The following is a 27534-nucleotide window of genomic DNA, read 5'->3' as shown; positions in this document are numbered from 1 at the left end:
CCAAATATTTGCCAGCCGTCAGCTCGCTGCTCCGCTATAAATACTTCAGGCCCAGGTGGAGGGACAGGAAGGGGGAGCAGCACGGGAGCCTATGCATGGCTGGGCGGCAGCGCCAAGGTGAGTGCCGAGCCGCGGCCCCGGGCGATGCCCTCCTGCACCGGGGCATTTCTCTGGCTGAGGGTGGCAGTGGGGAAGGCTGGCTGTGTCACCGGGGCGGTCCTGCTCCCCTCTCCGCACAACCCAGAGGTGTGTGGTGCCTCGGGAGGCTGAGCCCCCCACCGCCTGCCCTGGGGTAGCACGGAGGCAGGACCAGGGGTCCCGTGGTGGGGATGGCACAAAGAGGGACGCACAGTGACCCCAGAGATGGCAATGATGCTGTCTCAGGCAGGATACATGGTCCAGCACGGTACTTGGCATGGCAGGAGCAGGGCCTGTCCCCCAGGGTTTGTCCCCTGCCCCAAGACTCTTTCGGGGCCGGGGCCGGGGCAATGGCAGTTCCAGGCATGTGGCCAGGGATGCCCTGCAGCAAGGCAGGGCTGGGAGCTGGGGACCCCAGGGCACAGGTAGCGCTCACTACAGATGGGCTTCATCCAGTTCAGCGAGACCCCGCCATGGCTGGAGCCCCCCAGGGCTGTGCAGGGAGGTGGCTGGGTTCACCCTGTCACAGCGAAACCTGTGGGGCCATTGTGTGGGCAGAGCACAGGGCTCAGCATCCTAGATGCTCAGCCCAGGGCGGCAGGGTGCTGAGCACAGGGTGGCAGAGTGCTGAGCGCAGGGCGGCAGGGACAGCTAATCCCAGGGTGGCAGGGTGCTGAGCCCAGGGTGGGTGCTGTGTCCCATTCACCTCCACACACAGCCCCAGGGTGAAGGGGCACATCTCGCTGCCCCACAGCTCTGCGGGACATCTCCGCTGCCCCATGGCTCATAGCTTAGGGGGGCATCCCCACTGCCCTGCATCCCATGACTTGGTGGGGACACCCCTGCTGCCCCATGTCCCACAGATCAGTGAGGACATCTCTGCTGCCCCACACACCTTGACTTGGGGATGTTCCCATTGACCCACATCCCATGGATTCGGGCAGACATCCCTGCTGCCTCATGTCCCATGACTCAGTGGGGACGTCCCTGCTGTCCCATGTCCCAGGACTCAGTGGGGACATCCCTGCTAGCCCATGTACCGGGACTAGGTGGGTACACATCCCTGCTGTCCCGTGTCCCATGTCTTGGTGTGAATGTCTTTGCTGCCCAGTGTCCCAGGACTCACTGGGGATGTCCATACTGCCCCATGTCCCATGGCTCAGGGGGAACATTGCCACTGCCCCATGTCCTATGGCTTACGGTGGACATCCCCACTGACTGGCAGCCCCAACCTTGCCACTGTGCGGCACGACATGGCTCCCCTGCCACCTCAGGGCCAAGTGCCACTGCGGGGCGGTGGCATGGGGAGGGTGCTGGGGCGCCTGCCATCCTCACTCCCTGTCCCTGCCCGCAGGGTGAGTCCAGGCCCCGGGGTGCCCCTGCGTGCTGACATGGCGGCAGGTGTCATCCAGCCCCTGGCTGAGCTGCGGCTGCCCTCACCCTTCCCGCACGGCCTGCTGCTGCCCGCACGCCCTGAGCCTGACTTCCCCGACCTCTCCGAGGAGGAGGAAGAGGAAGAGGAGGAGGAAGAAGAGGTGGCGGAGGAGAGCATGAGGCCAGAGCTGGCCATCCCCAGCGCTGCTGAGACTACTCTGCGGCTCCTCAAATTTTCGGAGCTCATTAGCTGTGACATCCAGCGGTACTTCGGGCGGCAGGGCCGGGACGAGGCCACCAGCAGCCGCAGCATGCCAGAGGACTGTGGCTCGCCCCGGAATGTTGAGGCCCAGCAGGAGGCCACGGCACCGAGGGGCAGCCCTGGGGCCATGCACAGGCTGGGGCCACTGGCTGAGCTCTTTGAGTATGGCATGCACAGGTGCCTGCCCGCCCGGGCAGCCGGCGGCAAGACGCAGCGGCTGGAGAAGAAATATGGCCACATCACCCCCATGCACCGGAGGAAGCTGCCGCCCTCCTTCTGGAGGGAGCCAGGCCCCAGCCCCACCAGCCTCCTCCATGCCGGCACCCCCGACTTCAGCGACCTCCTGGCCAACTGGACAGTGGAGCCAGGGCCAGAGCTGCCAGATGCCAGACAGGAGCTGCCGCCCGAACCAGGCCAGCCAGGGCTAGAGGCCGAGCCCTTCGCTGGGCTGTGACCCCACCATGGGCCCGGGGGCCCCTGGCCCTGCCACGTGCCACCCAGTTAATGATAAGCCTGGTGGCCCTGGTGCCATTGCCAGGGCACCTAGAGCTGCCGGGTCAGAGCCGGCAATGGAATGAGTGAATAAATGACTCCTGCCAGGCACCAGCGCACGCGGTGTCCTTTGCCACCGGCCACCACAGCGTCCCCACTGCCAGTGACAAAGGGCTACTACTCAGCATGGCTCTCGGAGGGGGGGGGCGCCTGCCCCAGCAGCAGGAAGAGGAGGGAGCTCGGTGCTGGCAGGAGCCAGCAGCCCGTGTTTACTCTGCGGCCCAAGTTGGTGGATCCCACCCTCTTATCTCAGCCGCGCCAGGGCAAAGGGTGACACGGGGCCTTGTAAAGCACCCGGCTGCCAGCACCCAGTGGGGACCTGTCCCTGCCTTGGGGAACCTGTGGTAGCCCACAGCTCCCTTGCCCCATGGTGGTGCAGGGGAAGCAGACCCACAGGGGAGAGCAGGGCCACCGTATGGTGCCGGGAAGGCAGCCGGCCCTTCCCCATGGCCCCCACTGGGCTGTTACCAGGGCCCAGCCAAGGCATTCACTGCTTTGTGGTGGCTCTTTGTTGGCCTTGAAAGGGAAAAGCACCCAGTCAGGGGCAGCCACCCCCTGCCTTGAGCGCTCCAGCCCTGCCAGGGGGCTGACGAAGGCAGGGGCTGGCCTCCCTCCATGCAGCCCCCTAGTCTGTGCCTTCCTGGCACCAGCAGCGGGGAACGAGGATCAGCCCCAGAGGGACACCGGCAAACATGGTGCCAAGCCTGGGCCGTAGCACCCAGGGAAGAAGAGAAGCAAGAGACGGGCAGCATCACAATAAAAGTACAAACAGGCTTTATTTCAGCACAGAACCCCACAGTCAAAAGCCCCTCCAGGAACCAGGTTGCCCCTGCCCGAGGGAGGAGAGGGGTGGTGGGAGATGGGAAGCTGAGGTGCCAGGGCTGGAGCTCTCCTCATCACCCAGGGGAGTGTAGGCTCTGCTCCTCCCCCCTGGCCAGACCCAGGCCTGGAGGTGGGTTTTAGAGCACCTGACAGGGGCGCAGGCTGCTGGAAAAGGCTAGAACAAGCTGTAGCAAGTGCAGAAACACACTCAGGGTGACTCTGGACCCCAGCACGGGCAGAGGGGAGAGGCAGCAGCAATGGTGGGAGGAGGGCAGGAGGAGCAGAGGGGCACACGCCATGGGCACAGGCTGCAGGACCAACAGTGCCCCAGAAGCAGGCAGCTCTCCCCCGGCCCCATCCTTGCCCTGAACCCTCATGGGTGTCTCCCCACCACCAGGTTGGGGTCAGAGTGGATGAGGGAAACAAGAAAGAGCAAGAGGCGGCAGCTGCTGAACCACTGGAGCCCGTTTATTGCACAGCCGAGCAGGGCATGGCCCCCTCCTCCAGCTGAAGGGACAAAGACCAGAGACTCAAGCGTCTGCCCCAGGCAGTAGCACAGGGCAGGGGACTGGAACCCTGGGAGCAGGGGGGAGCCCCACCACATCCCCTCTGCTCCCCCCACAGGCCCTGCAGCAGGGGCCAGGACAGGGCTAGGTCCTGGACAGCCCAGGCTGGGTGGATGAGGCAATGGAGGCCATGTGCCATGGCAGAGGACTGTGCCCAGCTCAGCAGGGCACTTCTGCTCCCCTGGCACACTCCAGCCTTCACCCAGCCCTCAGGGAGAGCCCATGCCAGGAGCTAACGGAGCCAAGGGTGCGTTTTGATCCCTCGGGGAAGCAGAGGAAGGGGTGAGAAGAGGAGGCAGTAAACGTGGGAAGGCAGCAATGGGCAGGAGAGCCAGGGCAGCACGGCCATGCCGGTGCTCCAGGCACCACGATGCCTGCACGGGCTGGCCCAGTCCTCTCCCTGCCTCCCGCAAAAGGCAGTCCCCAGCTCAGAGGAGCTGGGGTGCATCTCTGCTGGGCAGCACTGCCCCACGTCACGTCTGTGCCAGTGAGAGCTCCTCCAGGCCTTCCTTTCCCAGCCGGTACCTAGCGAGGTCCTTGCGGGTGACCATGCCCACCACCTGCCGGGAAGGGGACAGGGCACAGCCCCACACTGGTATGCAGAGCCCAGGTACAAGGGCACGTGCCCCCCCTCGCCCCCAGGGTCCCAGCCTGCCCACACACAGCAAGCAGAGACTCACCTCGTTGCGATTGTCCACGACCACCAAGTGCCGCAGTCCCAGGGCTCGGAAGAGTTTGAACACTCGTGGCAGAGACGCCTCCTGCAAGGCAGAACGGGGCCGTGTCACCCCTGCTGGAACCCACTGCCTATCCATGACCCCCGGGATGCCGGGGTGCAGAGGGGTCCCCGACCATTACCTGAGGCACGGTGTAGGGCGAGGGGTTCATGAACTCGCTGAGGTCAATCATGCACTCGCGCTCATCCTGGGAGACGTGGATGGATTGGATGGGGGGGAAGCGTGGGTAGGCATCCCGAAAATCCTTCAGTTTCAGCCGTCGCTGCACCAGGCTAAGGTTGGCTCTTTCTACAAAAACCTTGGGAGGAAAGAGACCATTGGGGTCTGTCCCACAGCACCAACATGCACCAGGGTTAGGGCAATGCACAGGGACAGGGAGGGAAAGAGGGTAGGAGCACAGGGGAGATGCACTATCTGCAGAAGAATAGCCTGTTTCCCATTCGGGGTTTGTGAGCCCAGTGGGGTGCAGGATGATGCTGGGGTAACCCTAACACAGCACAGCAGCCCCCACCATCTCCTTGGGTGAGCAGAGCGTGATGACAGGGACCCCCTGCCAGCCCCTCCTGAGCAAGGCAGGCAGCAAGGGGCCTGAGGCAGCAGTAGGACAGGGGCACCAGGGCTCAGACATGGCTCAAAGAGCCTCCATGCAGCATCACCCACCTTGTGCTTCAGCAGGACGATGAGCTGGGAACGTAGGATCAAACCCCGCAGTCCTGCCACCTGCAACAGAGCACCAGGCATGAGATGGGGCAAGGGTCCCACACTACAGCCACCCCTTGTGGGGCCAACCCCCAGCTGCATCGTCCTGCAAGCAGTGCCTGGCCCACCTGGGTGGCATCAGGGTTGCTCTCCACCACTGGGAAGCCATTGTGGTTGGAGGAGGTGTCACTGAGGATGTCCACAACCGTGCCCACTCGCTCGATCCTCCGCAGGCAGGTGACAGGAGTGCTCATGACCTCCCTGCAGGGAAGGCTCAGTGTGAGACAGCTCCATGGCAACATGTCCCAAACATCCCCCACAACACACACACCTCCACAGCCCTGATGTCTCCTCTGTCCCCAGAACCTGCCAGGGACATGGGGAGGGCATGCACTGCAGGCCACGCTCCCTGCCAGGGAAGGAGCTGAGCTGGTTGCACCAGGGGACAGCACACTCCTGGGACTGAAGTGTGTCACCACCTCCATTTCCAGCTCAGGCCAACAGCAGGGTCCAAAACCTGCTGCCCTAGGAGTGTCCCACAGCCCACTTACCTGGCCGTGAGGGAGTGGGATGTCACCGGGGCCTCCCAGTGCAGGAAGGGCACGCTCTGCAGCTGGATGTGCATGTCATAGAGCCCCTGCAACGAGAGCAGAGCCATCAGAAGCCACCTAGTGACATGCTGAGGGGTACAGCCAAGCATCAGCTCACCTCTGAGGAAGCACACGCTTGTCCTGGCCCCCCCACGGCTCCCCGACACCACCAACCCTGACCCACAGCCTCTTGCTCTGTCCTGGTGAGCACACCAGCCCTCACCTCCACGAAGTAGTCTCCCACAATCTTTGCCGTCATTAGCACCAGCATGATGGGGAAGCCATAGGTGACATTGCCTGTTGCCTCCATCATGATGACCGTGAGACTCAGCGTCATCCGCACTATTCCACCTGCGAGAGACACCCAAGGGGTTTGGGGGTTTAGGAGGGCAGGGAAACGCAGGATGAGGGGACAGCAGAACACCTGAGGCCCAAGTCTCTGCACAGCGATACAGGACCAACCACACAGGCAGGGGAGCCTTGGACAAGTCCAGCCCCGACTAGTGCCCCAGCGCTGCCTGTGCTTGGCAGGGTCATTCAGAAACCAACAGCTAGGCTGGGCTTCAGCTGGGGAAGAAGCTGCGCAGGGAAGCAGGGACTGCTTTTTCCCATGCCAACTCCACCCCGATACGATCAGAAGGTGGCCAAGACTGTGCTGTGGGGAACTCACCCAGCTGTGCAGCAGCTCCCATCAGGGCATACTTCCCGGGGTCAGCCCAGATCTGAGCAGAGGAGAGAGAAGGAGCCGAGTCAGCTGCTGGCTGCAAGGCATCCAGTGACAGCGAGCAGCGCCCTGGCCCCCCAAACCCCCCTCCAAAGCGGAAGGAGCACCTGAGGCTGCCTGCACAGCCCAGCTGCTGGCAGGGCTCCGTCGGGAATTTGAAAAGGCCAGACCCAGCTCAGGAATACATCACATAAGGAGCCCAACCCACTCCAGACTTCTGTACCAAGCTCTTAGCCACCTCCATGCATGCCGCCTGCACATCCCACCTGCCCAGCAGTGAGGGAGGAGGGCTGGGTGCCACCACTCCCACCACCCAGCACCCCTTCCCACCAAGGACGCACCGAGCCTTTGGTCAGGTAGGACAGGGAGATGCCAAAGAGCCTCCCCCAGGCAGCGCCGATCAGCAGGGAGGGGATGAAAACCCCTGCAGACACCGTGAGGCCGTAGGTCCAGCAGGCCAGGAAGAAATACATCAGTGTGAACATACCCAGTGTCATGGGATTGTAGGAACCTGAGGTGGAGAGAGAATGGAGAGTCAGTGCCAGTCCCGCAGCCCAAAGGGCAGTGCGACAGGCTGTGGCCATGGCAGAGCAGACAGCAGCAGCCCCACAACACACTCCCAGCAGTAAAAGCCCCTCTCATCGGGTCCACTTGCTGCCCTGGCAGCACAAGCCTTTCAAACCAGCTCTTTAAGTTGTTTCTGCCCCCTCAAGGGCCCTGCCAGCCACCCAGTGCCATCCCAAGCCCTCCCGTCCCACCAAGTCCAGCACACGCCTTTCCTCCATCTCACGACCCACAGTGACCCAGCCCCTTCCAGCCCCGTGGTTCCCAGCCTCCTGCAAGGCAGCCTGACGGGATTCAAAGCCCTGAGGGACCACCAGTGCTGGAGGACAAGGTCAGGAGGACAGAGGTGCTGGTGAGCTGGCAGGGGGCCTACCGCCAGCTTTGGGATCAGCTCAGTAGAGCAGGTCCTGCAGACCCCCTCCTGTCCCACAGCTCCCACGGCTGCTCTGGCTGGTCCCAATCCATCCCATGACGAAAGCTGTGCCATCAGAGCCAGACCCTGCTGTCTTCAGGACTCAGCCTGCTGCTATTTTAAGATAGTTGAGCAACTCAGTCTAGTTTAAACAAGGACTTTGCAAGCTCTCCTTCACAGGGAGGTCAATGGACCAAAGCCCTGAGCCAGGGAGGGCCCAGCATCGCAGAGAGCAGCCCTGAGACACAGGACAGTCATCACTTGGCTTCAGCTGGCCAAGCTGTACTCTGTGCTGAGGGTCTAGAGATTTGGAGCTGTCTGCTCCCTGCCCACGTGCAGCTGTGCACCAAACTCAGAGCAGCAGGCAGAGGGCACGCCATCATTACTCCAGGTCCAAGGGAAGTGGGAGCCAAATTGCACTTCTCAAGCAAATCCAAACCCCAAGATCCACTTCCTCAACCTGCCCAGAAGGTAAAGTCATTCTGGGGCAAGAGGCCCTGCTAATTAAGAAAACAGCCAGGGATATTGCCAAGACAGACTTCAGAGAGCCAGCGAGGGTCAGACCTGCTCCCACACAACTCAGAAGTGACAGCTTGCAAATGTGCATAAACAAAACCACGTCCTTGTCCACAGGCTCCCAAGACCACAGCCCTTTGGCTGAGCTCCTAGCTGCCATGAGGCACAGCACCCATTCCTCCTCCTTCCACCACCACAGCAGGAAAGGAGCAGGTACAGTACTTTGCTGGATCCCATCATGCCCTCATGGGGCCATACCGGTCATCCCCTGTCTTGTCCCCCAAGTGGCCAGGGAACAGGTCAGCCACCTCGTGCGAGCCCAGCCCCACTCTGCTCATGTTCAAGGACCTACTTGCCAGGCACACGGACCTGGAGGGTCATGGAAGAGGTTCACGACGCTCTTCTCAGGTGTGTTGAAGAAGGCAGTGGCCATGGAGTTGTACTCTCCATCAGCGCAGAAAAGCTGAGGGTGAAGAAAAGAGAAGTGGCAGATGTGGGCTGCCCGCAGTGAGGAAGGGTGCCAGGCTGGGGGGGATATGTGCTGGCGAGGCAGCGGCTCTGGGCGGCAAGCACAGCGGCACCACGCCAGGGTTGCCAGCTCTGCCTGCAGTGAGGGCACTGACTGCGAGGTCCAGTGCCACAAAACCCAGCACGGTCTCATCTCCCTGCTCATCCACCAGCCTCCGCCCAGGCTCGGGGTGCCCTCCATGCCGGGGGGCTGTTCTCCAGCATCTCCTACCTGCAGAGGATATGCCACCGTGCTCCCCTGAATGGGCTGACAGTCTCTCGAGCAGTAAATCATGACAAACCCCACAGTCGCCGTCACTGCTGCCACCAGCATGGCCTCGACCACCTGGAGGCAGGGCCGGTGGATGTACCTGCGAAGGGAGCAGAGGAGCGAGGGTGGCACCCAGGGGCATGGGCAGGATCACCCACAGCCTGGCTTGCCACATCACTTTGGGCAGACAGACAGGCTGGCTGCCTCTGCTCCCCACCCAGACCCCACCAGGCTGTCCTGGGCTGGCAAAGGTGGGCTGGGAGGCCAGCAGCTCCAGCTGTGCCCTGCCTCCCCTGCACGGAGTTGGGTACAGCTCCCATGGAAAGGCTGGCATGATCTGCCAGGGGGGGACAGTGCAAGCCCTGAAAGCTGTGGCCTGTGAAAAGCCCTATTGGAGTGATGGCCTGGAAGCTGCTGCAGACCACTCAGTGCTCTATGGCCACAAGTCACCCCTCCCTGAGGCCACGAGGCTGGTCCTGGCATTTGAAAAGCTGGTGACAAGTATTGACTGTGCCAGACTGGGCTTGGATCCATTCTCTCATTACTCACAGAAGCACAGAACAGTCAGATCTGCGCAGTGTTTGCACCTCTTTGGGCTCTCAAGTCATTCAAGGGAACTATTTGGCAGGGCGAGAGCAATGGTGGGATGCTGCAGGTCACAGCCTCGACCACAGGCAGGGAGAGGCACAGCCTCCCAGCTTCCAGGGGCTGCGGTTGCTCACATTAAGTGCAAGATTACGGCCCTGCTCTGGCTGGGAACACTGCTTCAAGGGAGCACAGAAGGTGCCAACCAACCCATGCCAATCACCTTAACTACCCATGAGCTCTTACCTGATTCGGAACATCGTTAACCAGTAGTTGAGGGCATTGAACAGGGCCCCAAGGATCCCACCTGAGAATGCAAAAGAGGAAAAGCTCAGCACACAGGTCCCAGGCTCTCCTACAGCTGCCTAGGACACAAGGAACCTGTGAAACTCAGGGAGACATCAACAACCCAAGTGTGACCAACAGCCCTGTGACACATGGATGCTGTCTCTGCAGAGACAGCCAGGACCCGACACCAAGAGGAACCCAGCACGAGCAGTGGGATGGGCCAACTCCATGGGACAAAGGCAGCTCATTTGAAAGCAAGGGGCTGCCCACGACTGCGATGCACTGACCCCACTTAAGGACTTGGCGGTACATGGATTAAAGGGGCTCGTTTCTGCTACAGCGGTAAGGGCTGGGCTAGGATCCTGCTCTCACCCCCATGTAAACCCTACAAGCAGCCTCTGATCCAGAGCTTAATGGATTTCCCATTCTCCTTAGGAAACTGGATCCCAAAGCTTTTTAGACCCAGACAGAGAACAGAGGAAATTATTCAGACTAATCAAATTGAAAGAGCAGCACTTTCTTACCAACCACTCCCATAAAGATGAAGATAGGAATTTCCTGGATGGTGTATCCCATTTTCTGCAAACAAGCAAGAAATGGGTTTCAGATCTCCTGGCCCATCTGCAGCCCCACAGCCTGTCACTGTCTGCTGGGACAGCACAAGCCTGTGCCAGCAAGCAGCTCCCAGAGCTGCCCCAAAGTCTCCCCTGGATACCCCGCAGCCCCCAGACTCAGCACTGGCTGCAGAAAAGCCTTCTGCTGGGCTTGGTGGAGCTGGGGTCTGGCCAGACCCCACTGCCTGCTAGGGCAGAGCCTGCCTCAGCCCCTTGGTGATGTCTAAGCGGCCCCAGGCTGCCGTGGGCTGCTTCTAACCCCCCCAGCAGAGCCCTACACAGGCAATATCTGCGCCGTACCTCATTATCGAACCTGCCAAAGTTGATGAGCCCAGGGCTGGAGAGATCCCAAGCATTGCCATGGTAAACACTCAGGACAGAGTTCAGAGTGAACGTGGAGATCATGGAGGCAAAGAACTAGAAAGAGATGCAGCCCAGAGTCACTGCCAGATGCCTCCAGCCCTGCTCCCTCACCACATGCCCCCCCGCACTACCCCAAACCATGTGCCCCTGGCATTGAGGCCCTTGCGTAGGGCTTGGTACCTACCCACGATGTGGTGGGGACAAAAGGCCACGTTCCCTGTGGCAGCATCTTGAGCAGCCTACACTGACCAGGGGCTCGCTCCTCCATTTGCCTCTCTGTTGCCCCAAGGCACAGCCCCAGGCAGCTCCCTTAGAAAGGAGCTGGCAGCAAGATGGAGCTCAGCCACGTTCAAATTCAGGCCCCAAGGGCCAGGGCACAAAGGAGGAGCTGGGACACTGTTCCCTGGGATGTTACACATGGCTGCCCAGCTGAGGCAGGGGTGGCAGGAGGCCTGGGGCTGCGGGGCACTGGGAAAAGGCAATGCCTCACACCAGAGCTGGCAGTCCTCCATTTACTGCTCCTGCTTTCCAGTACTTACAATTCTCCACGTAAGGAACTGGTTCCAGAAGGAAGCCCCTTCCTCCAAGCTGAAGAGGACACCTCCTGCAAATGCAAGACACAAACACCTTCACAAGGGGCACGTGCCACAGACCCTTGGCTCACAGCAGCAGCTGAGGCACCCAAAGTAATCCCAGCCCAAGTGCCCCACACCTCGCAGGCTCCAGCAAAGGGACCAGCAAGGCCATCAAGCCATCAGTGACGTACCGATCACAGAAAAGCCCTTCACTGCCCTCCTCCATCCCAGGGAGGCAACATTTGGGATCAGAGATCATGATGATCACAGATGATCCCTCTCCTTTCTTCCCAAAACCTGCATGGCGCGGCAGGATAGCTTGGAGCGGGGCTGAGCGCTTTGTGGGAGGGCTCCTGCAGTGCCCTAGGGCAGATCCTGGCAGCTGCCTCCATGCAGGTGGGAGCAACCTCCTGACAAGATCCACATGCAGGCACTGCTCAGCATCAGAGAGCCAAGACACGTACCCACAGGGGCACCAAATGCAGCCGAGACACCAGCAGCAGCTCCAGCCGAGACAAAATCCCTCTTTTCTGTGTCTCTGCGGAAGTACTCGAAGATCTGAAACACCAAAATGAAGGCAGGTTTAGGGCTGGCCACAGGCATGAGTTTAAGGGAGACATGGTTTCCATACACAAGCCCAAGCCACCAGTGTGACGCCGAGGAGCAGCCCGGTTTGGGCACAGGAGGGGCATCTGCAGTACAACCATTGGCCCTCAGCACCAACCTTGAAGTCTCGCTTTAAAGACGTGGATCTTCCCTGGGAGATCCCAGCAGCAATCACTGCTCCAGAGTGAATCATAGGTCCTTCCTACAGACAGGAGAGCAGAGTCAGATCAGAGAGGGAAGAACCCCAGGGACGGTCAGGGATGGTTGAATGCTGCTCACCAGGTCGCAGCCCTGAAGAAGCTGGCCAGGAGGATTTCCCTCTGGGAAACACAGACCTTGCCATTTTCCCCCCTTAAATCCTCATTCTAGCAAGTGTCTCCCATGGCCTGTTCCCACCAGCACTTCCGCCAGCTGAGGAGATTAGGGATTCCCTTCCTTCAATCCTAGCAAATCAGAAAGGTCCCAATGGGGCACCCAGGTCCCCTATCTAACATTTGCCGGGATAACCACCGACGGATGTAGGCTGCTGCTCTCCTGCCCCCAGCTGAGCCATGCACAGCCTGGCTCGGTGGTACCGTGTGTCCCGGGGGCTCCCCAAGCCTGGCCACACCAGTCACCTTGGCCAGCAGGCCAGCGAATACAAGTGGGAAGGAAGCCACCACAGGGCCCCCAGTGCATGGCCGGCGAGGGGTGCAGTACGTATGCCAGCAGCGTGTCAGAGAGCCCTTGTGCACATCACCTTCCCAACAGCCAGGCCGCCGACCACCGAGAGGATGACCCCGCAGACTTTGATCACCAGGGTCTGCAAAACAGAGACAAGCACAGCACATCATGTGGGAGGCATGAGGAACATGACTGTGGCAGCCCTGGGGGACATGGACCACATGTGTCACAAACAGGTGGTTTAGGTTAAGTCACTGACCCCAAACCACTTGTTCATGACGGTGACCCTGGGGAGCTTGTGATTCTCAGCCCCCCGTTGTGGCAATGGGGTTGGCCAACCTTCTTTTCAGAGCAAAGAACTGCCCAAAGCTGCTCTCCCAGTGCCCGCTGCGGATCCCAGGGCAGGGGATTTAACCCGCCGGCACCAGCGGGGACAGCACAGCGGGGTGGCCGGGAGCTCATGCCAGCTCCTCTGCCACAGCGCAGGCAAGGACACAACGTGCCCAGGCCAGGCGGAGGGAGCCCCATCGCAGGCAGAACACACACATCCCACCGCCTCCCCCCTCCTACCTTGAGGCGGACAACGTGTGGGATCTTCACACCGTTGAGATAGCATTTGATCTGGGGAATGCCACTGCCAGCTGCGACGGGCTGTGGGGAGCAGGAAGAGCGTGAGTGGCTGCCACGTACAGGATGGGGCCACACCAGCCACCTTACCCCCGTCTCTCAGCACAGGGCACACCACGCACAGCCTCAGAGAGGCTGAGAGGTGAGGTCAAAGCCCATCTACAGGCTCTGGAGGAGGGCTTGAAGGAGGTACCCGCTGCCCCTAAGGGCAAATGTGCCAAGGCGAAGGAGCTGGCTGGGTTCTTGGGGACCATTAGGCTGTTCCCACCACCATGCCATGGCAAGAGGCCCAGCGCTGCAGAAGGCTCACGCTTGGTGGCCAGGGAAAGCAAAAGCAAAGCCACAAGGAAGACACTGCTGACTCAGGGCGGCCCAGTCTCTGACCTGTCCTCCTGAGCATGGCCCCAAGGCACCCCACCAGCCCGCGCTCCGCTGATGCTCCTGAACACCCAACATGGAGATACCAAGCCAGGGCCAAGGCTTGTGAGAGCACCCAAGGCTGAAGCACACCCTCTGCCCCAGGCTGCCAGCAAAGGGCAGCACATCCTGTCAGTCTGATGGCCCTGGAGAACCTCAACAGCAGAGCTGGAGCCAATGCTGAGGAACTGGGGCTACCAAGAGCCAATGTGGCAGAAATACATTTGCTGTTACACAGATGTGCACGTCTTCTGGAGACGTGATCCTGCTTCCCCCACATAAAGAGCCAGGGCAGGAGGCACAGGGATACCCCAAGCCAGACCAGTTCCAAACTCTTACCTCTATGAAAGCAACAATCACGGAGCCCACCATCACCACGCTGGCGTTCAGGGTAGCCCAGAGTAACAGGGAGAAAGACAGGCCCCCTTTCTCTGTGAATTTGTCAATGTCTGGGGAAGCAGCTCAAGGAAAGGCCAGTATCAGCTGGGTACCATCCCTCCCACCACGATAAGGTGCTGCTAAAATGCTTCTTGGGCTGCAGTAGATCCTGCACAGTTAGGGCAGTCACAGCTGCTGCAAGGATCCACCTCCATGATGGCAGCACCCAGCCCCAGCTCAGCCCCACAGAGCAGCCAGGAGCTTGGCAGCACTTCGGGCAGCAGGGTCCATGCTGCCAAACTCAGGCAAGGAAGCCCTGCCCTCTCCCCCAGCACCCCTCTTGTGACTGCCAGGAGCAGAGATCCCACAGCTCCTGGCCAGCCAGCGGCCATGGCTCCATGGGAGGATACTGCCCTTCACCACCCGGTACTTCAGCCCAGCCAGGTTCTCTACCACAATGTCAATGAAGCAGGCGATGAGGCCGGTGAAGATGCCGATCATGGCACAGATAACCCAACGCTTGATCTCCACCGTCCGGAAAGCCTGGGGGACCGACAGCCATCAGACCCTGCTGCCACCCAGCCCAGCTCAGCCCCCGCCAGCATCAAGGGGACTCCAACCCACCTGGTCACCTTCCCCAATGTAGCCCTATACCTGGGCAGCTCCAAGGAGAGCTGCTCAGGGAAAAATGATGCTGGCTGAGCCTAGATGGCAAAGCCTGGCTACAATTTACTTATTTCAACCACTGCCCCTGCCCCCCTGTGGGATCCCTAACAGTAGACGTGCTTTTCCAGCTTGCCTGCCGCCATCAGACCCCTCCTGTTGAGCTTCTTGCTGTGCCACTGACTCCCAAAGCCCCCAGGGCAGGTGCTTCACATGGCGCCAGAAGTCCCTCTGCTTAGGGACCTGCTCCGTGCTGCCCAGCAATGCCAACTCGCACCCAGGCCAGCTCCTGTCTGAACCACCCTGTGCTGGGTCCTTGCTCCTGAGGTTTTATGGCTCATCACAAGCTGATCAGTGCCCGTAAACTCACCCTGGCTCAAGCACTGACTTGAACACAACCTCCTCTGGCATGGAGAAGCCCCCCAAGCAGCTGGGCAGGGAGGGAAGCTTCCCTGGGCCATCCCAGCTGCAGGGACAGAAGGTAGCTGGGTCACAGCAAGACTCACTGTGTGGTTTATCCTCCTCTCCTCCTCCAGGAACAGCTGGTTTTCACTGTTGTCATAGTCCAAGCTCTAGTTCAGGAAAGGGAGATGCTGTTACCATCTAGTACAGGTGAAGAGATGGTCGTGCTGGAGAGGGCTGCCCTCAGACCCTCACCCCTGCCCTTCCACACCCCTGTGTCATTTTCCCCCCTCGACCCCACTCCTTCCCTGCTGAAACCTCCCTAGCTGGGCAGCCACAAACCCTCACCCACTGCATCCCAGAGAACAGAGCTGAGTTGGGAGGGAGATGGGCACTTACCTCATACTTGAGTGACAGGAGCTTCTCATTGTGGGGGATCTCATTGGGATGCTGCCGAGGAAGCTCTGTCTCCTGTGGGACATGACGCACAGGTTAGGACAGCCAGGTCCGACTCCAGCCCTCCCCTCTACCACGTAACTGCTGGTTTAACACTAGCTTTTTATGCTCAGGAGAGGCAGGGAGGACTGCAGAGTGCAAGCTGCCTGGCAGGCTGAGATCTGGGATGATTTTTCCACCAGCTGGTGGATGTATGGGATTTAAGGCAGCTGGAGCAGGCTGTCAGGTGTGCACTCCCACCCACCACCTCTACAGCCCAGGGCAGGATGTTTCCCCACAGGCAGGTGCAGGGTTCACCCAGCAGGGCAGCACACTGCCATGTTGATCCAGCGCTGCCTCCAAGTGGCTCCGTGCCCCGGTGGAGGGCAACCTTTCACCTCAGCAGGAAATTCCTCTGGCTGAAAGCAAGGAGCTATTTCAAGCAAGCCTGTGTTTTTGGGCAGAAACCAACTTCTATTTCCCAAATGCCTTTGACCATGCAAGCTGTTCCCAGCTCCGAATTAGGGCATTTACTGAGGATGCTGGAGGGAACAGCGGCACCCTGCACCCTTCTCCAGCCCCATGTTACAGCTATGGCCAAAGCAGACCCAGCCTGTCCTCCAAGGCACTGGATTAAGGCATGTCCCTTCCCATTCAAGAATTCCACAAGAAACATTTAGCAAAAGTCTTCTCGTTTGCTCTTCCTACAGCTCTTGAGCTGCGGCAGGAGCACCTGGGCAACAAAAGCTTTTCAGGTGTGCATGGGGGTGGCAGGGAATAGCTTGAAGCCTGAGAGTTTTTGCAAGATGCCTCCTCTGCCCCTAGCCCTGTCCCCAGAGCTGAGACGTGTCCCCCTCAGCTGCTGTCACACTGCATATCCCCTCCCCTGCCTTCACGCTGAGCTGGGCAGCGGGCAAGAGAAACAGCTTTAAGCCTTCGTGGCAACAAGGAAGAAATCCCACCCCATGCACTTCTGCATTTGCTCCCGTGGGAGGAAGGTCCCTGTGCTGGCAGGCTGGTGCTGCTGCCCAGGAAGGCGCAGGGGACCTCAACACATGGCGGCTAAGGGGAAGCAGCAAGGGTCAAGGCAGAGCAGCAGGCAGCTGCCCACACCATGAAGGTCACCCAGCCCAGGAGGAAGCACTGGAGCCCTCATAGGATAAGTGGGATGTGAAGGGGGGGAACAAATGCAGCCATTAATGCTGTTAGTGGAAGAAGGGAAGGGGTCTTGGTAACAGTGGGCTCCCTCCTGTGCCACTCACCAGCTCATGGACATCCTCATTGAGGTCCACATTGCTCAGCTGCCCGATGCGCAGGAAGGAGGAAGAAGTGAGCTGAGGAGAGAAGGGAAAATGGGGTCAACTTCTGAACATGCTGCAAGCCTTGGTAGAAAGAAGAGGCAGGCACACAGGTGCTTGTCCTCTGCCCTCCTCGTCGCGCTCTGCCTGCCCACTGCCACAGCCCCCTGAAGCACAGCACCCACAGAGGACTGCTCATGGAGGACACGCTGAGGAGGTGGGACCTGCCACCTCAGAGGGAACACGAGGCAGCAGCAGCCTGCCCATGGCTCAGCCAAGCTGCTCCAACCTCTTAGCTGGCAGAGCCGGCTCACCCAGGGAAGGGGCCAACCAGCAGCAGCTCATCCGGGACTGGCAGCCCTGAGAGCTGGGAGAGTCACCAACAGCCTCCGGCCAACGAGCGTGGTACCCCCACACAGCAGCCGTGCAGCCAGCAAACCTGTGCCCAACAGCACATTGATGTTTCCCCAGAGCTGGGGAGGGACCAAACCCGCAACACAAAGTGCCATCTCCACAGTCACAAGGACACCAAGAGGCACGAGCGCCATCCCTCAGCTTGTGCACCCAGCCAGCAGTAAGGGATGGCAGAGGGCACGTTTGGCTTTGCCACCGGCTCCCTGGGAGCAGCTCCCAGCCAGGGAGCTGAGCACATAGGTGTGTTTGTCCCCCTCCGAGCAGCCAGGACCAGAGCGATGGTGGGCTGGCTGCCAGCCAGTGCACACAAAAGGAAGCGGGGCATGATGCTCCCATGCAGCCTTGGGGATGCTGGCTTCTGAGCCAGCCCCAGCACGATGCCGGGAAGGAGCACTTGTGTCTCCCTCCGGGGAGCAGGTTCTCCTTTCACTGGTGACCGCTCAGGCTTGTTACTGGCAGTGTGATTGTGTAATGTGGGAGTCTTTGGGTTATTTGGGGCATCTCCCATCTCCTGGCCAATGCAGGCAAGGGTTTGGTCTGCAGCCGAGCCAGCTGCCAGCTGGGCAGTGCCGCGAGGGGACTGGGCAGAAGCAGGCAAGCTGCCGTCACCTCTCCACTGTTGTGAAACACAAGAGATGTACAAGGGTGCAAGCAGCATTGTCTCCAAGCACAGCCCAAATACCATTTCTCAACATTAAGATCTTCTGCTCCACAGCCTCACCCCTCCCCAGATGCCAGGATAAAGGACTGGAGAATAAAAGAGGGATGGTGAGCAGCAGCAGGGCCCTGGCGTGTCAGTCCCTCTCTGCTCACAAGCTGGCAGATCCCAGCTCAAGACCCTGCTCCTTTAATCTCCACCGATCCCGTCTGGAACAAGCAGGCCAGGGCAGCCAGGAGCCACACACGTCACTGCAGACAAAGAATATCCCTTTGTGCTTGCAGCCTGACCTATTTTTCCGATTTCTCTGTCTGCTCCACGTTCCCATTTACTCCCTGACCTGCAGCCGGGCTTTGCCTCTATCCCTCCTCGGCGCCTGTTTGTCCCCAGCAGCCTGAGCCCGCAGCAGGGGCTGAGCACAGAGCGCTCCATGCAGCCGTTTTCGAACACTGGTTTGGCAAGACCAGTCTGGGCTTTGGTTCTGGTCCATGATGGCTCCACTATCTCCATGGAAAGGATCCAGGCAGAGCCCTTTCCCAGCAGTCAGAGCAGACCACCATGGGCACCTATGAGCCAGGGACACCCAACGCTGTCACTTCCCTGTGGGTACACAGATGGGAAATTCCACAGTCACAAGCTGGAGGCAGGAACTGCCTGTTCCAGTGCCCACAGGTGCCCAGCCCTGCTGGTGGCAGGCGGAGGTCCCAGCCGGGCCCCTGCCACCTTGGGGTGGGGGGAAGGACACAGTCCTTGCCCTGAAACCCTGGGAGGGACAAAGCTGAGACCTTGCAAGAGAACCCATCTCCACTGGCTTCAGAGAGGACAAAGATTTAAGGCTCCCATCAGATGCCACACATCTAGGGCAAGATCGAGGCAATGAGATGGAAACAGCCACTCATGCAACATCCCCTGCTCACGCCTGGGCTCAGACCTTCAGGCACGACCAGCCCTTCAGGGAAATTCTCCTTCTGCTAGCCATGGGAGTTTGCCGAAATATTAAACATGGCTGAACTGGTGACACTCCTCCCTATGGAGCAAGCAGCTAGGGCAGAGCAGCTCTGCTCCCAGCGGGTCAGGCAGCAGCAGGGCCAAAGCACAGATGGAGGGAAAGGAGCTGCAGTTGAACCTGAAGCTGAACTTTGTTAGACAAGGAGTGTGATTTTCATATGCAGCCCCTACCCACTAAATCCTGGTGTCCCTCTGGCATCCAGGCAGGCCAAGCCGTTCTGTGAGCAGAGTTGGCTCCCAAACCACCTGGCACAGGAATCACATGCTGGGAGGACAGAAAAAAGTTACTTCCATCAGCACTCAATTTTTATAAGAGAGACAGGGCATATTCAGGCAGCCAGCAGCCAAGACAGAAGGTTATTTGTGCACGGCTCAGATTCACTGAGCACACAGACAGCACCACCCTCCTTTGGATGCTTTTCAAACTCAGGCCAAGGCAGCTGCTGATCCCGGGTACGTATGATGTCGGTGTGACCCCGGTACAATTATCTCCACATAACAACATGCACTGTTGCCAAAAGCCAGAGGATGCAGGCGGGTTAACAGCCCTCCTGTCCCAGGAGAGGCTCGTGGGCCAGCTGAGCCTGCCTCCGACAGCGGTACATGAACAATGATGGCACCCAGCCCTCAGCACTCACCCTGTTTGGGTGGCAAAGCCAATTCCTTACCCATTTTGAGCTCTGCAAAGAGCTGTCTGGAGCCTTGGTCTGGACCAAAACTGCTTAACTTCTTTGCCAGTGGGGCAGCTGGTACACTGACAGGCAGGGCTGCTCCTCAGAAGGAGCCCACCAGGCTGCAGGGAAGCCCCTGAAGATGAGCAGAGGCAAACACAAAGCCCTGCACCAGGGATGGACGCGCCCCAGTGGCTAGAAAGCAGTTTTGCTGAAAAAAGCCTTGCAGCATGTTGGTGAATAAGTTGAAGAGGTGGCACAAACCTGCAGTGGAGGTGGTTGACCACCTCCTGGGTGGTGCAAGACCACAGCCAGGAGGTCCAGGGAAGGGATCCCATGCCTCTGCATAGCACCTGAGATAGCACACCTGGGACCTGGTGTCCAGTTTGGGCTCCCTGGGACAAGAAAGGCATGGAGATGCAGGAGTGAGTCCAGTAAGACAGTCAGGAGCCGGAGCATGTGGCAAGACATACGAGGAGAAGCTGGTGCTTCTCAGGAAGATCTTCTGGCCATCTCTGGACACCTAACAAGAGGCTGCAGAGAAGATGGAGTCAGACTTTCCTCAAACATTGATGGGACAAGAAGCAATGGAAAAGCTGCAACAAGGGAAAATCTGCTTAGACGTCAGAGACGAATGTTCACCCCGAGGGTGGTGACACACTGAACCTGGGGCCAGAGAGGGCGCAGAGCCTTTGTCCTTGGAGATACCTAAATCTCCACTGGATGTGGCCCCGAGTGACTTGGTCTGAGGGATCCATTCTTAGTAGGAGCTGGGCTAGAGACCTCCTGAGGCTCTTTTCCCCGTCATCACGCTGCCACCTACTCCAGCACTGCTCTGAGATGGGCAAGAGCAAATTCAGGATCAATCTCAACAAGAAAAAAATCTGGCAAAAGACCTCAACTGCCATCCTCTACTCATGCCCCAGAAGGATCATCTCCGAGGTCGGGCAGTGGCAGCTGAATGTAGATACCAGCATCAGCCCGGAGCATCACAGGTTGGGGTGGCAGACAGCAGCACTGCTGCCAGCACCCCCGTTTAGCCAGCGTGACAAGAAGCCACCCTGCTGTATGTGATGCCACAGCAGTATTTCAGGTCCAAGCACAGCAGTCAAAGAGCAGTCCCTGTTTGTGAATAGCAGAATAACTTCCACTGAGGCCAAAACGCTGCAGAACCAACCCAGGCTGTGTGCACAGTGACCCAGCAGTGCCTCCCAAACATCGCCCTGAAGAGCTGAAAATAGGGAACATCTGACTCTGCTCCACAGTCCACTTCCACAGGGATGAGGCAGCTCCCTGCGGCACATCACCCACCCCCTGTGGTCTGGCATGAAGACAGCCCCCCCCCCCCCCATACACCGCCCCTTATCACTGTTCTGTTGCTCATTAACAAACTGGAAGCACGTGGCTTTGTTATCACTGAGACAATGTGCGGTGCAGACCACATCAGAAGCCCACAGCAATACTGCAGAAGCAGCAAGGGGGGGGGGAAGGAAGAGGATTTCCAGCCCTCAGGGTTCCCTTGGCTCCAGTGTGCTCTGCCAAGGAGCCCCCGGTACCTGCTTGGGTGGGAAGGATGGCTCGAGGCTGTGTCACTGGGTGGCTCACCAGCTATGGCAGCCCCGTCACTGGCTATGGCAGCATGTGGGGGAAGAGGAACTGCAGGGCTTTTGAAATCCCCTTCCTCCACCACACAACCACAGCTGCGATGGGCTTCCAACCAACACAGCCACCATCCCCAAAACACCATGGCAGGAGAGAACAAGGCTCCTCACCTCCAGGCCCATAAGCGGGGAGAAAACATCCAGACTCTCCCCATGGTGTCACCACTCAGCTGTGATTTTGCTTCCAGCCTCTCTCTGACACTCCAGGGCACAGCTGCTCCTTGTCCCTCACCTGCGCAAGGCTGGGAGATGCTATTGTTTCCCTGACCCACCTGCCTTTCTCCAGGTACCTTGTCCCCTCTGCAGAGGAGCAGTGTGAGGTTAAAGCATCGCCACAGTCCCCAACAGCGCGAGCACCCAGCAGAAGGGACTGGACTTGCAAAACCCCTCTGCTTGGGGAAGCTCCTGACACTGCTCAAGGGCAGTGGCTTTTCAGGGAGGCCAGCTCCAGGCTCCAGCAGCAGGCAGGCAGGGACAGGCAGCCTCTCTGCTAGCACGCAGGGGATGTGCAACGTGCAGCCCACCCACCAGGAATCAGGGCTCACACAGAAGACTTCTTTTTCTCCCTCCCCCCCGCCAAGGTTTTCCAATTGCAGCAAACACGGCAGCCCTCTGGCATCACCATCGGGTCGCACGGGCTGCACTTCACACCCCATTACTTGAAAACAAGACCAGTAACTCCAGAGAGGCAGAACAAACACAGAGAAGGATGAGCCGCCCAGCAGCAGCAGCCTGGTCCACATTTTGGTGGCCCCCTGCCCACATCTCCTATTCCAGGCACCCTCTGGAGCAGGAGCATTATGCCAAGTCCAAAGTCAAGGCATTTTAGCACAAACACCAAGCATATCTTCAACGGGTAGCGAAGAACTGTTTTTTGAAAAATGCCTAATGATGGAAATTGGCTGCTCTTACTAAAATCATCCACCCACTTCTCAGCCCAAGAACCAACATGCACGGCTCAAGAAAGTGGGAAAGGGGCAACCCACAGTAGGCACAATGATCAGGCATACAGGCAACGTCTTGCTTCTTAATATACTTGAGGCACTAGAAAGTCTCAGTGAGAAGATGAAGACTCAGACAGCTCTAAAGCAGCACTCAGCTGGCCCCAAAACCAGAGGGGACCTCAGGCACAGCCCTGTAGCATCCCCTCTGTGGTCACAGGCATGTTTAGCCAGCCCCTCCTCACCTCCCACCCACAAGTATTCAACCGCAGTCAGATAGGGAACTAGAGACCTGTTTCGTTTTGTCACTTTAAGACTGCTTTCATTTCCATTGAACAAGCACACAAGAACGGAAAGAAGCTCCACTGGGGACAGCCCAGGTTTAAGTCTCCTGTGAGCTAAGCAGCTCCAGTCTCTCTCTGCCCAAGCTGTCCTGCCTTCCTGCTTCAACCTGCATGACTACACAGCATCTAGGTCAAAGGACCTTCCAAAGGAGAGAGGCAGCTGCCCTATGCCGAAAGGCAACCCCAGCGCTACAGTGGCAACCCAGCTGCCACTGCCAGGTCAGTGCCACTGCCAGAGGCATGTGTGGTCTGGGCAGCCACGGGTTCGGAGCTCTGGCAAGGTACCTGCTCTCCTCCTTTGCTAAGGAAAATGCCACATAGTGCCTATGCCACCAGCTGGGACCCGAGCTGTCCACGCTGTAAAGGGACATGGTGACAATAAATCAGATTGGCAGGGCTGGATATCCACCACCACTGCCCGGGCTGTAGGGGGGCTCAGGAATTTCTTCCAAGCCACCAGGAAAAGCCTTTCCTAACTGACTCACAGCCACGAGATCTGGTTAATCCCTATTTTAACACCCTGCAGACCTGCAGAATTCACCACGTGGTCTATAAAGACAACCCGTGCTGTAAACACACAGGGTCCCATTAGACTGACTAGGAAGATTTATTTTTTTTACACCAGAACAGCTGCAGTGGTGCAGGTGACTCCTTCTAGGCGCCATACCCCACTGCCACAGTGCAATGCTATATGCTTCCAGCCTAACGAACCCTGTCTTTCCTTCTAATTAGCCTGTTGCTCTGACTTGCCCAAGAGCAGAGCAGCACAGAATCATGCTCGGTGAGATGTCCCTGCTAACAGCTGCCAAAAGCTGGCACTGCTCCTCCCTGTCTAAACTCAGGTCTCCCAGCAAACTCTTCACAAGAAATTCAAAGACATCACCCAGAGACAGCCCCTATCCCACCTGGTACTGGCACAGAAACACCCCATGGATCCAGCCTGACATCCCACCCAGCCCACCCTGCTGCAGCTTCGCTCTGTAACAGGCACCAAGTGCCTCAGCCAGAGCCATGCCGTGCTTCAGCTAACCACACATGTGCGGGCAAGACTGCTGGGCAGACTGCCTGAGCCAGGTACACCGGAGAGAAATTTCTCTTCAGTTAATTACCCAAAAATAATTTGCAAGAAAGAATTGGCCTCCCCGTGTTTGTAACATGGCCCACCCTGGACTTGCTTTTTGGCAGCGCAGCTCCATATGTACCGCGTAACATCCACCACCGCACCAGCGTTGGGTGCTCTTTGTGTTTGAGCTTGACGCATTGGTTTGGGCTGCAGCAGCATGCCAGGCAACGGGCTCTCTCACAGAATGAGATTTTTCATAGAAATGAAGAGGGCAGCTGCAGCAGAGCAGCACCCTGCACCTACCAGCACAGAGTCCCACTGGCTGGGGCTCGGCTGCACCCACAGCAGGGCAGTGGGCAGTAGCTGGCCCCGCAGAGCTGCCGCAGGGTTCTGGCAGGGCACTGGCACCCTGTGCTGGCAGCTGGCCATGGCAGGACTGCCCCAGCACTCAGCAGAGTGGGCAGCGAGTCAGTCCCCACACTCAGTTTTTCCCTGAGTGACCCCAGGGCCCCACGGCATGGCCGTGGCTCCCTCCTGGCTTCTTCCCACGCACTGTTTTCCTCTGCTGGAAAGCTGCTCCCGTCTGGACCCTGCCACGTTCTGTTTTCCCCAGCCTGGGGGAGCCCAGAGGGACCCTGACCTCCCCCGGGGGCTGCTCAGGGAGCAGAGCCCCGACACCCCGCAGCTCCCTACCGGCAGCCCTCGCCCAGCCCCGGTGCAATGAGCCCGGTTCAACGCTACAGCAGAGGGGGACGCGGACACGGCCCCGGGCCCCGACGCAGGGAGGCCGGGGCAGACCACCCTCCCCCCCGGTGCTGGTACCCACCTGCCGGCCACCGGCCGCCAGCCCAGGGCCGGTACCGTTGAGCAGCGGGGTGGTCTCGTCCGCACGCCCGTCCTCGTCGTCGTCGTCGCGGTCGCGGCCGGACCAGGACACCTTCTTGGCGACGTTGGCCATGCGGGGCGGCGGCGCAGCCTGCCCGGCCCTGCCTCACCGGCCGGTCATGTGACCGCGTGCCGCGCCCTCACGTGAGCGCTACGGCGGCCGGCGGGGGCCGCGCCGCCCCGGGGCACCATGGGAGCTGTAGTCCCGCCCGCGGCCCCCCCCATCCCCGCCGAGCCCTCTCCTCGGGACAGCGGCCGCGACCCGGCCCCGGCTCCATCCCCGTTCCGCAGCCGGCGACGGGGATGTGGCCTGCCGCGGCGGGGAGAGCGGCGGCGGCGGTCCGGGAGGCCGCAGGGCTGCGGTGAGGCCTTGCCCCGCGGCGGGCCCGGGCGCGGCTTGCGGCTGGCAGCCCTGGCAGCGAGGGCCCCCAGCCCGGGGAGCCCGGGGAGCGGGCGGAGCCGGCGCTGCTGCCGCTCTCCTGGCAGGGAGCTGCACCGGGCAGCCGTGTGGGAGCGTCTGTGTGCTTTGCCTCAGCCCCCAGCCACAGCTCGACCCGAAGGTCTGCTGCCAAGGGCCGGGCACTGGGGCACTGCTGGCTCACCCTGGTCACGGGCTTTTCCGAGCTACATCTTCCCCCTCGGGGTGACTCAGTGGCAGATGCTGGCAGTGGCGGGGGACAGGCAGGGGTCACTCATGTGTGACCGAGCCTGGGGCTCCAGCTGCATACGCTGAGCAGCTCCTGCCTGGCCCTAAGCAGCACCGAGCGGTACAGTGAAAAGCCAGACCAGAAATACGTTATTTGTCAGCCTGGAGAGGAGAATTTTAATTGGGATATATTTTAATCAGAACGTTGGGGCCATATACCCTCTGTGGTCAGAGCTGATAAGCCCCCAGCTTTGGGACAGGTCCTGGAACTGGGTCCCACCCCTGCCACGCTGGCTGCCAAAAGCCCTTTTCCTTTGCCCCACATCCAGTGGCCCCAGTCCTGAGGCGCCCTCTCTGCCAGGTGTCCCATCACCCCAGGAGGACGCAGCTCAGGCTGGCGCCGCTCCCACCGCCAGGCTGGTCACAGGCAGTGCTGGAGGCAGGGGCACGCCACCCTCTGCACCCCACCCTGCAGGGAGGCATTGGCCAGCGTGAGGAGGGGGCCACGGGGCAGGGCCCGGCCAGTTGCCATGCTAGCCACCTCCCCTGGCAGGAGAGCCCGGCTCCAGAGCACGAAGCCAGCCAGGTGACCCACAAAAGCTTCTGCGGTGCCCAAGTCCCTGCCAGGGTGGTCCTGCTCCCAGCCCAGCACCAATGAGCCACCAGCTGGAATTTCATAGCCCTGCTGGAAGCCAGAGCCAGCAGCCAGCACCCGCCTGTCCACGTAGAAGCGGTACTGGCCCTGGCCAGAGGACCAGGTGAGGCAGAGATGGTGCCATTTGCCATCCAGAAGTGGCATTACTGGGAGCTCCCGAAAATGCCTGTTCCTGATGACAAAGTGCACGGAGCGTGGGAGGTCCCTGTCACAGCCATGCACAGCCAGCTCCCTGCTGCCGTTCTGGGTGGTGTAGGAGAGGAGGCCACCGAGGCAGGAGGCTGGGGTGGCCAGCCAGGCACAGAGCGACAGCTCCTGCAGCCCCTGGTGCAGCCCTGGCTTCAGGATGGCCACACGCTCAGCGGAGGTGTTGGGGAAGAGCAGGACAGCACCAGTGCGGCAGGCTGGGGAGGTGGACACTGGGGCAGGGGGCCTGTACCTACCCTCTCCTGGCTGCTGGGGGGCCAGTGGCTGCTCCTGGGGGACTGTAGTCATGGTGGGGAGCGCCGATGCCATGACTTGGGCTCCTGGTGCTGCATCACAAAGGTTCTCTGCATCCTTCCCGGGTGTTCCACCAGGCCTGGCATGGGCTGGCAGCCAGTGCCCTGCCTCCTGCCAGCGTTGCTGCCACCGCCGCCTTGCCTTTGGGCGCCGAGGGCTGGGAGGGCTGGGGGCCACCCAGCTCTGCGGCTCCCACTCCAGCTGGCTGCCCCAGCTCTGGGCGGTGGCTGGCAGGCTGTGCACCTTGGTGCCAGCCTCCACCAGTGTACCCAGTGGGTGAGTGAGTGGGCAGTGTGGTGGGTTCAGGGCACCCACTGTCCCCTCCAGCTGCTTCAGCCTGCGGTGCAGCCGCTGGCTGGTGGTGGCCAGGTGGGCCAGCTTGGTGCCCAGGGCAGCCCGGGCAGCCACAGCTGCCTCTGCCTGCTCTGCCAGTGCTTGGAAGCGTCCATCGATGTTGTAGGAGATGTTGTAATTCCTGGCGATGCTCTGGAGATGGCTTAGTGTCACCTCCTGGAGCCGGCGAAACTGCAGAGGAGTGGGACGAGGCGGGGTGAACCCACATCCCTGTGCCAGGCCCCCGCAACCCCCAGCCTGGCCCAAAAGACTGAGTGCCCCCCTGGCACAGGCCAGGCTGGGCCCCCTCCCCACCCCGCACACCCACCTGTTCCTCCAGCCGCCGCAGCCGCAGGAGCAGGGGGCCAGAGCGGGTCACAGGCCCGAGTGCCTGGGTCAGGCCACCCTGCAGGGTGGCAGCAAGGAGCAGGCAGAGGGGCAGCGCTGTCCCCGCCATGCTGCTGCCGGACACTTGATGCCTGCACGGCAGGGCCAGCCCTGCCCCCGTGGTGTCCGTCCCCCCCCCCCCGCGGCGCACCATGATGAGATCTGCAGGCAGTGCTGGCGTGCCCTAGCTGCCGCCAGCTCCTGGGCTCCCGGCCCTGCTGCCCTGGGCCAGGCACTGTGGGGGCGGTTGGCCCGGCTCAGGAGCTGCCTGGGGCTCTGGCTGCCCGGGTCAGGGGCCAGGCAGGGATGCTGAGCCCTGGGGCGGGGAAGGGTGTTGTGGGGATCCCTGGGCACACAGCCCTGGTGGGCCCAACCATGTGGGACAGCTCCTGGAGGGCAGCAGGGTGAGGAGTCTCAATAGTTAATATTGGGTGCAGGACAGGGTGGGCAGGTGGGACAGGCAGAGCAGGGCAGGCAGGATGGTGCAGGCAGGGCAGGGTTGGTATGGTGGTGTGGGCAGAGTGGGCAGGGCAGTGCAGGCAGGGGAGGCAACGCAGGGAAGGGAAGGGTAGTGCAGGCAGGGGAGGCAGGGCAGGGCAGGCAGGGCAGGGTGGGGCAGGCAGGGCAGGGCAGGGCAGGCAGGGCAGGCAGGGCAGGGCGGGGCAGGCGGGGCAGGCGGGGCAGGCAGGGCAGGGCAGGGCAGGGCGGGGCAGGCAGGG

General features: G+C 60.4%; 3 protein-coding genes across 4 annotated transcripts; 1 reads left to right on the top strand and 2 right to left on the bottom strand.

Annotated features, from left to right (window-relative positions):
* Positions 1 to 2365, top strand: PERCC1 (proline and glutamate rich with coiled coil 1). The gene is made up of 2 exons (XM_037385342.1): positions 1 to 117; positions 1493 to 2365. Exons 1-2 carry the CDS (start codon positions 92 to 94, stop codon positions 2226 to 2228), a joined length of 762 nt encoding a protein of 253 aa, XP_037241239.1. The 5' UTR covers positions 1 to 91; the 3' UTR covers positions 2229 to 2365.
* A 718-nt stretch (positions 2366 to 3083) lies between these two features.
* On the bottom strand, positions 3084 to 24461 carry CLCN7 (chloride voltage-gated channel 7). Of its 2 annotated transcripts, XM_037385903.1 has the most exons (25): positions 24235 to 24461; positions 16613 to 16684; positions 15315 to 15386; positions 15020 to 15085; positions 14261 to 14393; positions 13812 to 13921; positions 12999 to 13079; positions 12505 to 12567; positions 11884 to 11967; positions 11624 to 11717; positions 11124 to 11188; positions 10522 to 10638; positions 10132 to 10186; positions 9566 to 9626; positions 8696 to 8834; positions 8326 to 8419; positions 6806 to 6975; positions 6411 to 6462; positions 5964 to 6091; positions 5702 to 5787; positions 5279 to 5411; positions 5112 to 5171; positions 4573 to 4749; positions 4395 to 4475; positions 3084 to 4274 (listed from the first exon to the last, which is right to left on the bottom strand). In XM_037385903.1, the coding sequence occupies exons 1-25, from the start codon at positions 24364 to 24366 to the stop codon at positions 4188 to 4190; spliced, it is 2412 nt and encodes an 803-aa protein (XP_037241800.1). In that variant the 5' UTR covers positions 24367 to 24461; the 3' UTR covers positions 3084 to 4187. The 2 variants fall into 2 exon arrangements, with proteins under 2 accessions (XP_037241800.1, XP_037241801.1); XM_037385904.1 differs by lacking the exons at positions 15020 to 15085; positions 15315 to 15386; positions 16613 to 16684; positions 24235 to 24461 and adding an exon at positions 14884 to 14992.
* An 85-nt stretch (positions 24462 to 24546) lies between these two features.
* PTX4 (pentraxin 4) lies at positions 24547 to 26952 on the bottom strand. Its single transcript, XM_037385905.1, has 2 exons — positions 26757 to 26952; positions 24547 to 26620 (listed from the first exon to the last, which is right to left on the bottom strand). The coding sequence occupies exons 1-2, from the start codon at positions 26883 to 26885 to the stop codon at positions 25361 to 25363; spliced, it is 1389 nt and encodes a 462-aa protein (XP_037241802.1). The 5' UTR covers positions 26886 to 26952; the 3' UTR covers positions 24547 to 25360.
* Positions 26953 to 27534: the final 582 nt, after the last annotated feature.

This window comes from Falco rusticolus, chromosome 4 (genome assembly GCF_015220075.1).
Source record: "Falco rusticolus isolate bFalRus1 chromosome 4, bFalRus1.pri, whole genome shotgun sequence".
Lineage (NCBI taxonomy): Eukaryota > Metazoa > Chordata > Aves > Falconiformes > Falconidae > Falco > Falco rusticolus.
The sequence above is the reverse complement of the archived record's forward strand: the minus strand, read 5'-3'. Positions and strand labels throughout refer to the sequence as shown.

Excerpts from the sequence above, each read along its gene's own strand:
- CLCN7 (XM_037385903.1), bottom strand. The coding sequence starts at position 24,366 with ATGGCCAACGTCGCCAAGAAGGTGTCCTGGTCCGGCCGCGACCGCGAC. Across the intron at positions 11,968-12,504 it reads GCGGCCTGGCTGTTGGGAAG|GAAGGACCTATGATTCACTC; the intron begins GTGATGTGCACA and ends TCCTGTCTGTAG. Across the intron at positions 6,976-8,325 it reads CCTCTTCCATGACCCTCCAG|GTTCCTACAATCCCATGACA; the intron begins GTCCGTGTGCCT and ends TCTCCACCTCAG.
- PERCC1 (XM_037385342.1), top strand. The coding sequence starts at position 92 with ATGCATGGCTGGGCGGCAGCGCCAAG. Across the intron at positions 118-1,492 it reads GGCTGGGCGGCAGCGCCAAG|GGTGAGTCCAGGCCCCGGGG; the intron begins GTGAGTGCCGAG and ends CCCTGCCCGCAG.
- PTX4 (XM_037385905.1), bottom strand. The coding sequence starts at position 26,885 with ATGGCGGGGACAGCGCTGCCCCTCTGCCTGCTCCTTGCTGCCACCCTG. Across the intron at positions 26,621-26,756 it reads TGCGGCGGCTGGAGGAACAG|TTTCGCCGGCTCCAGGAGGT; the intron begins GTGGGTGTGCGG and ends ACTCCTCTGCAG.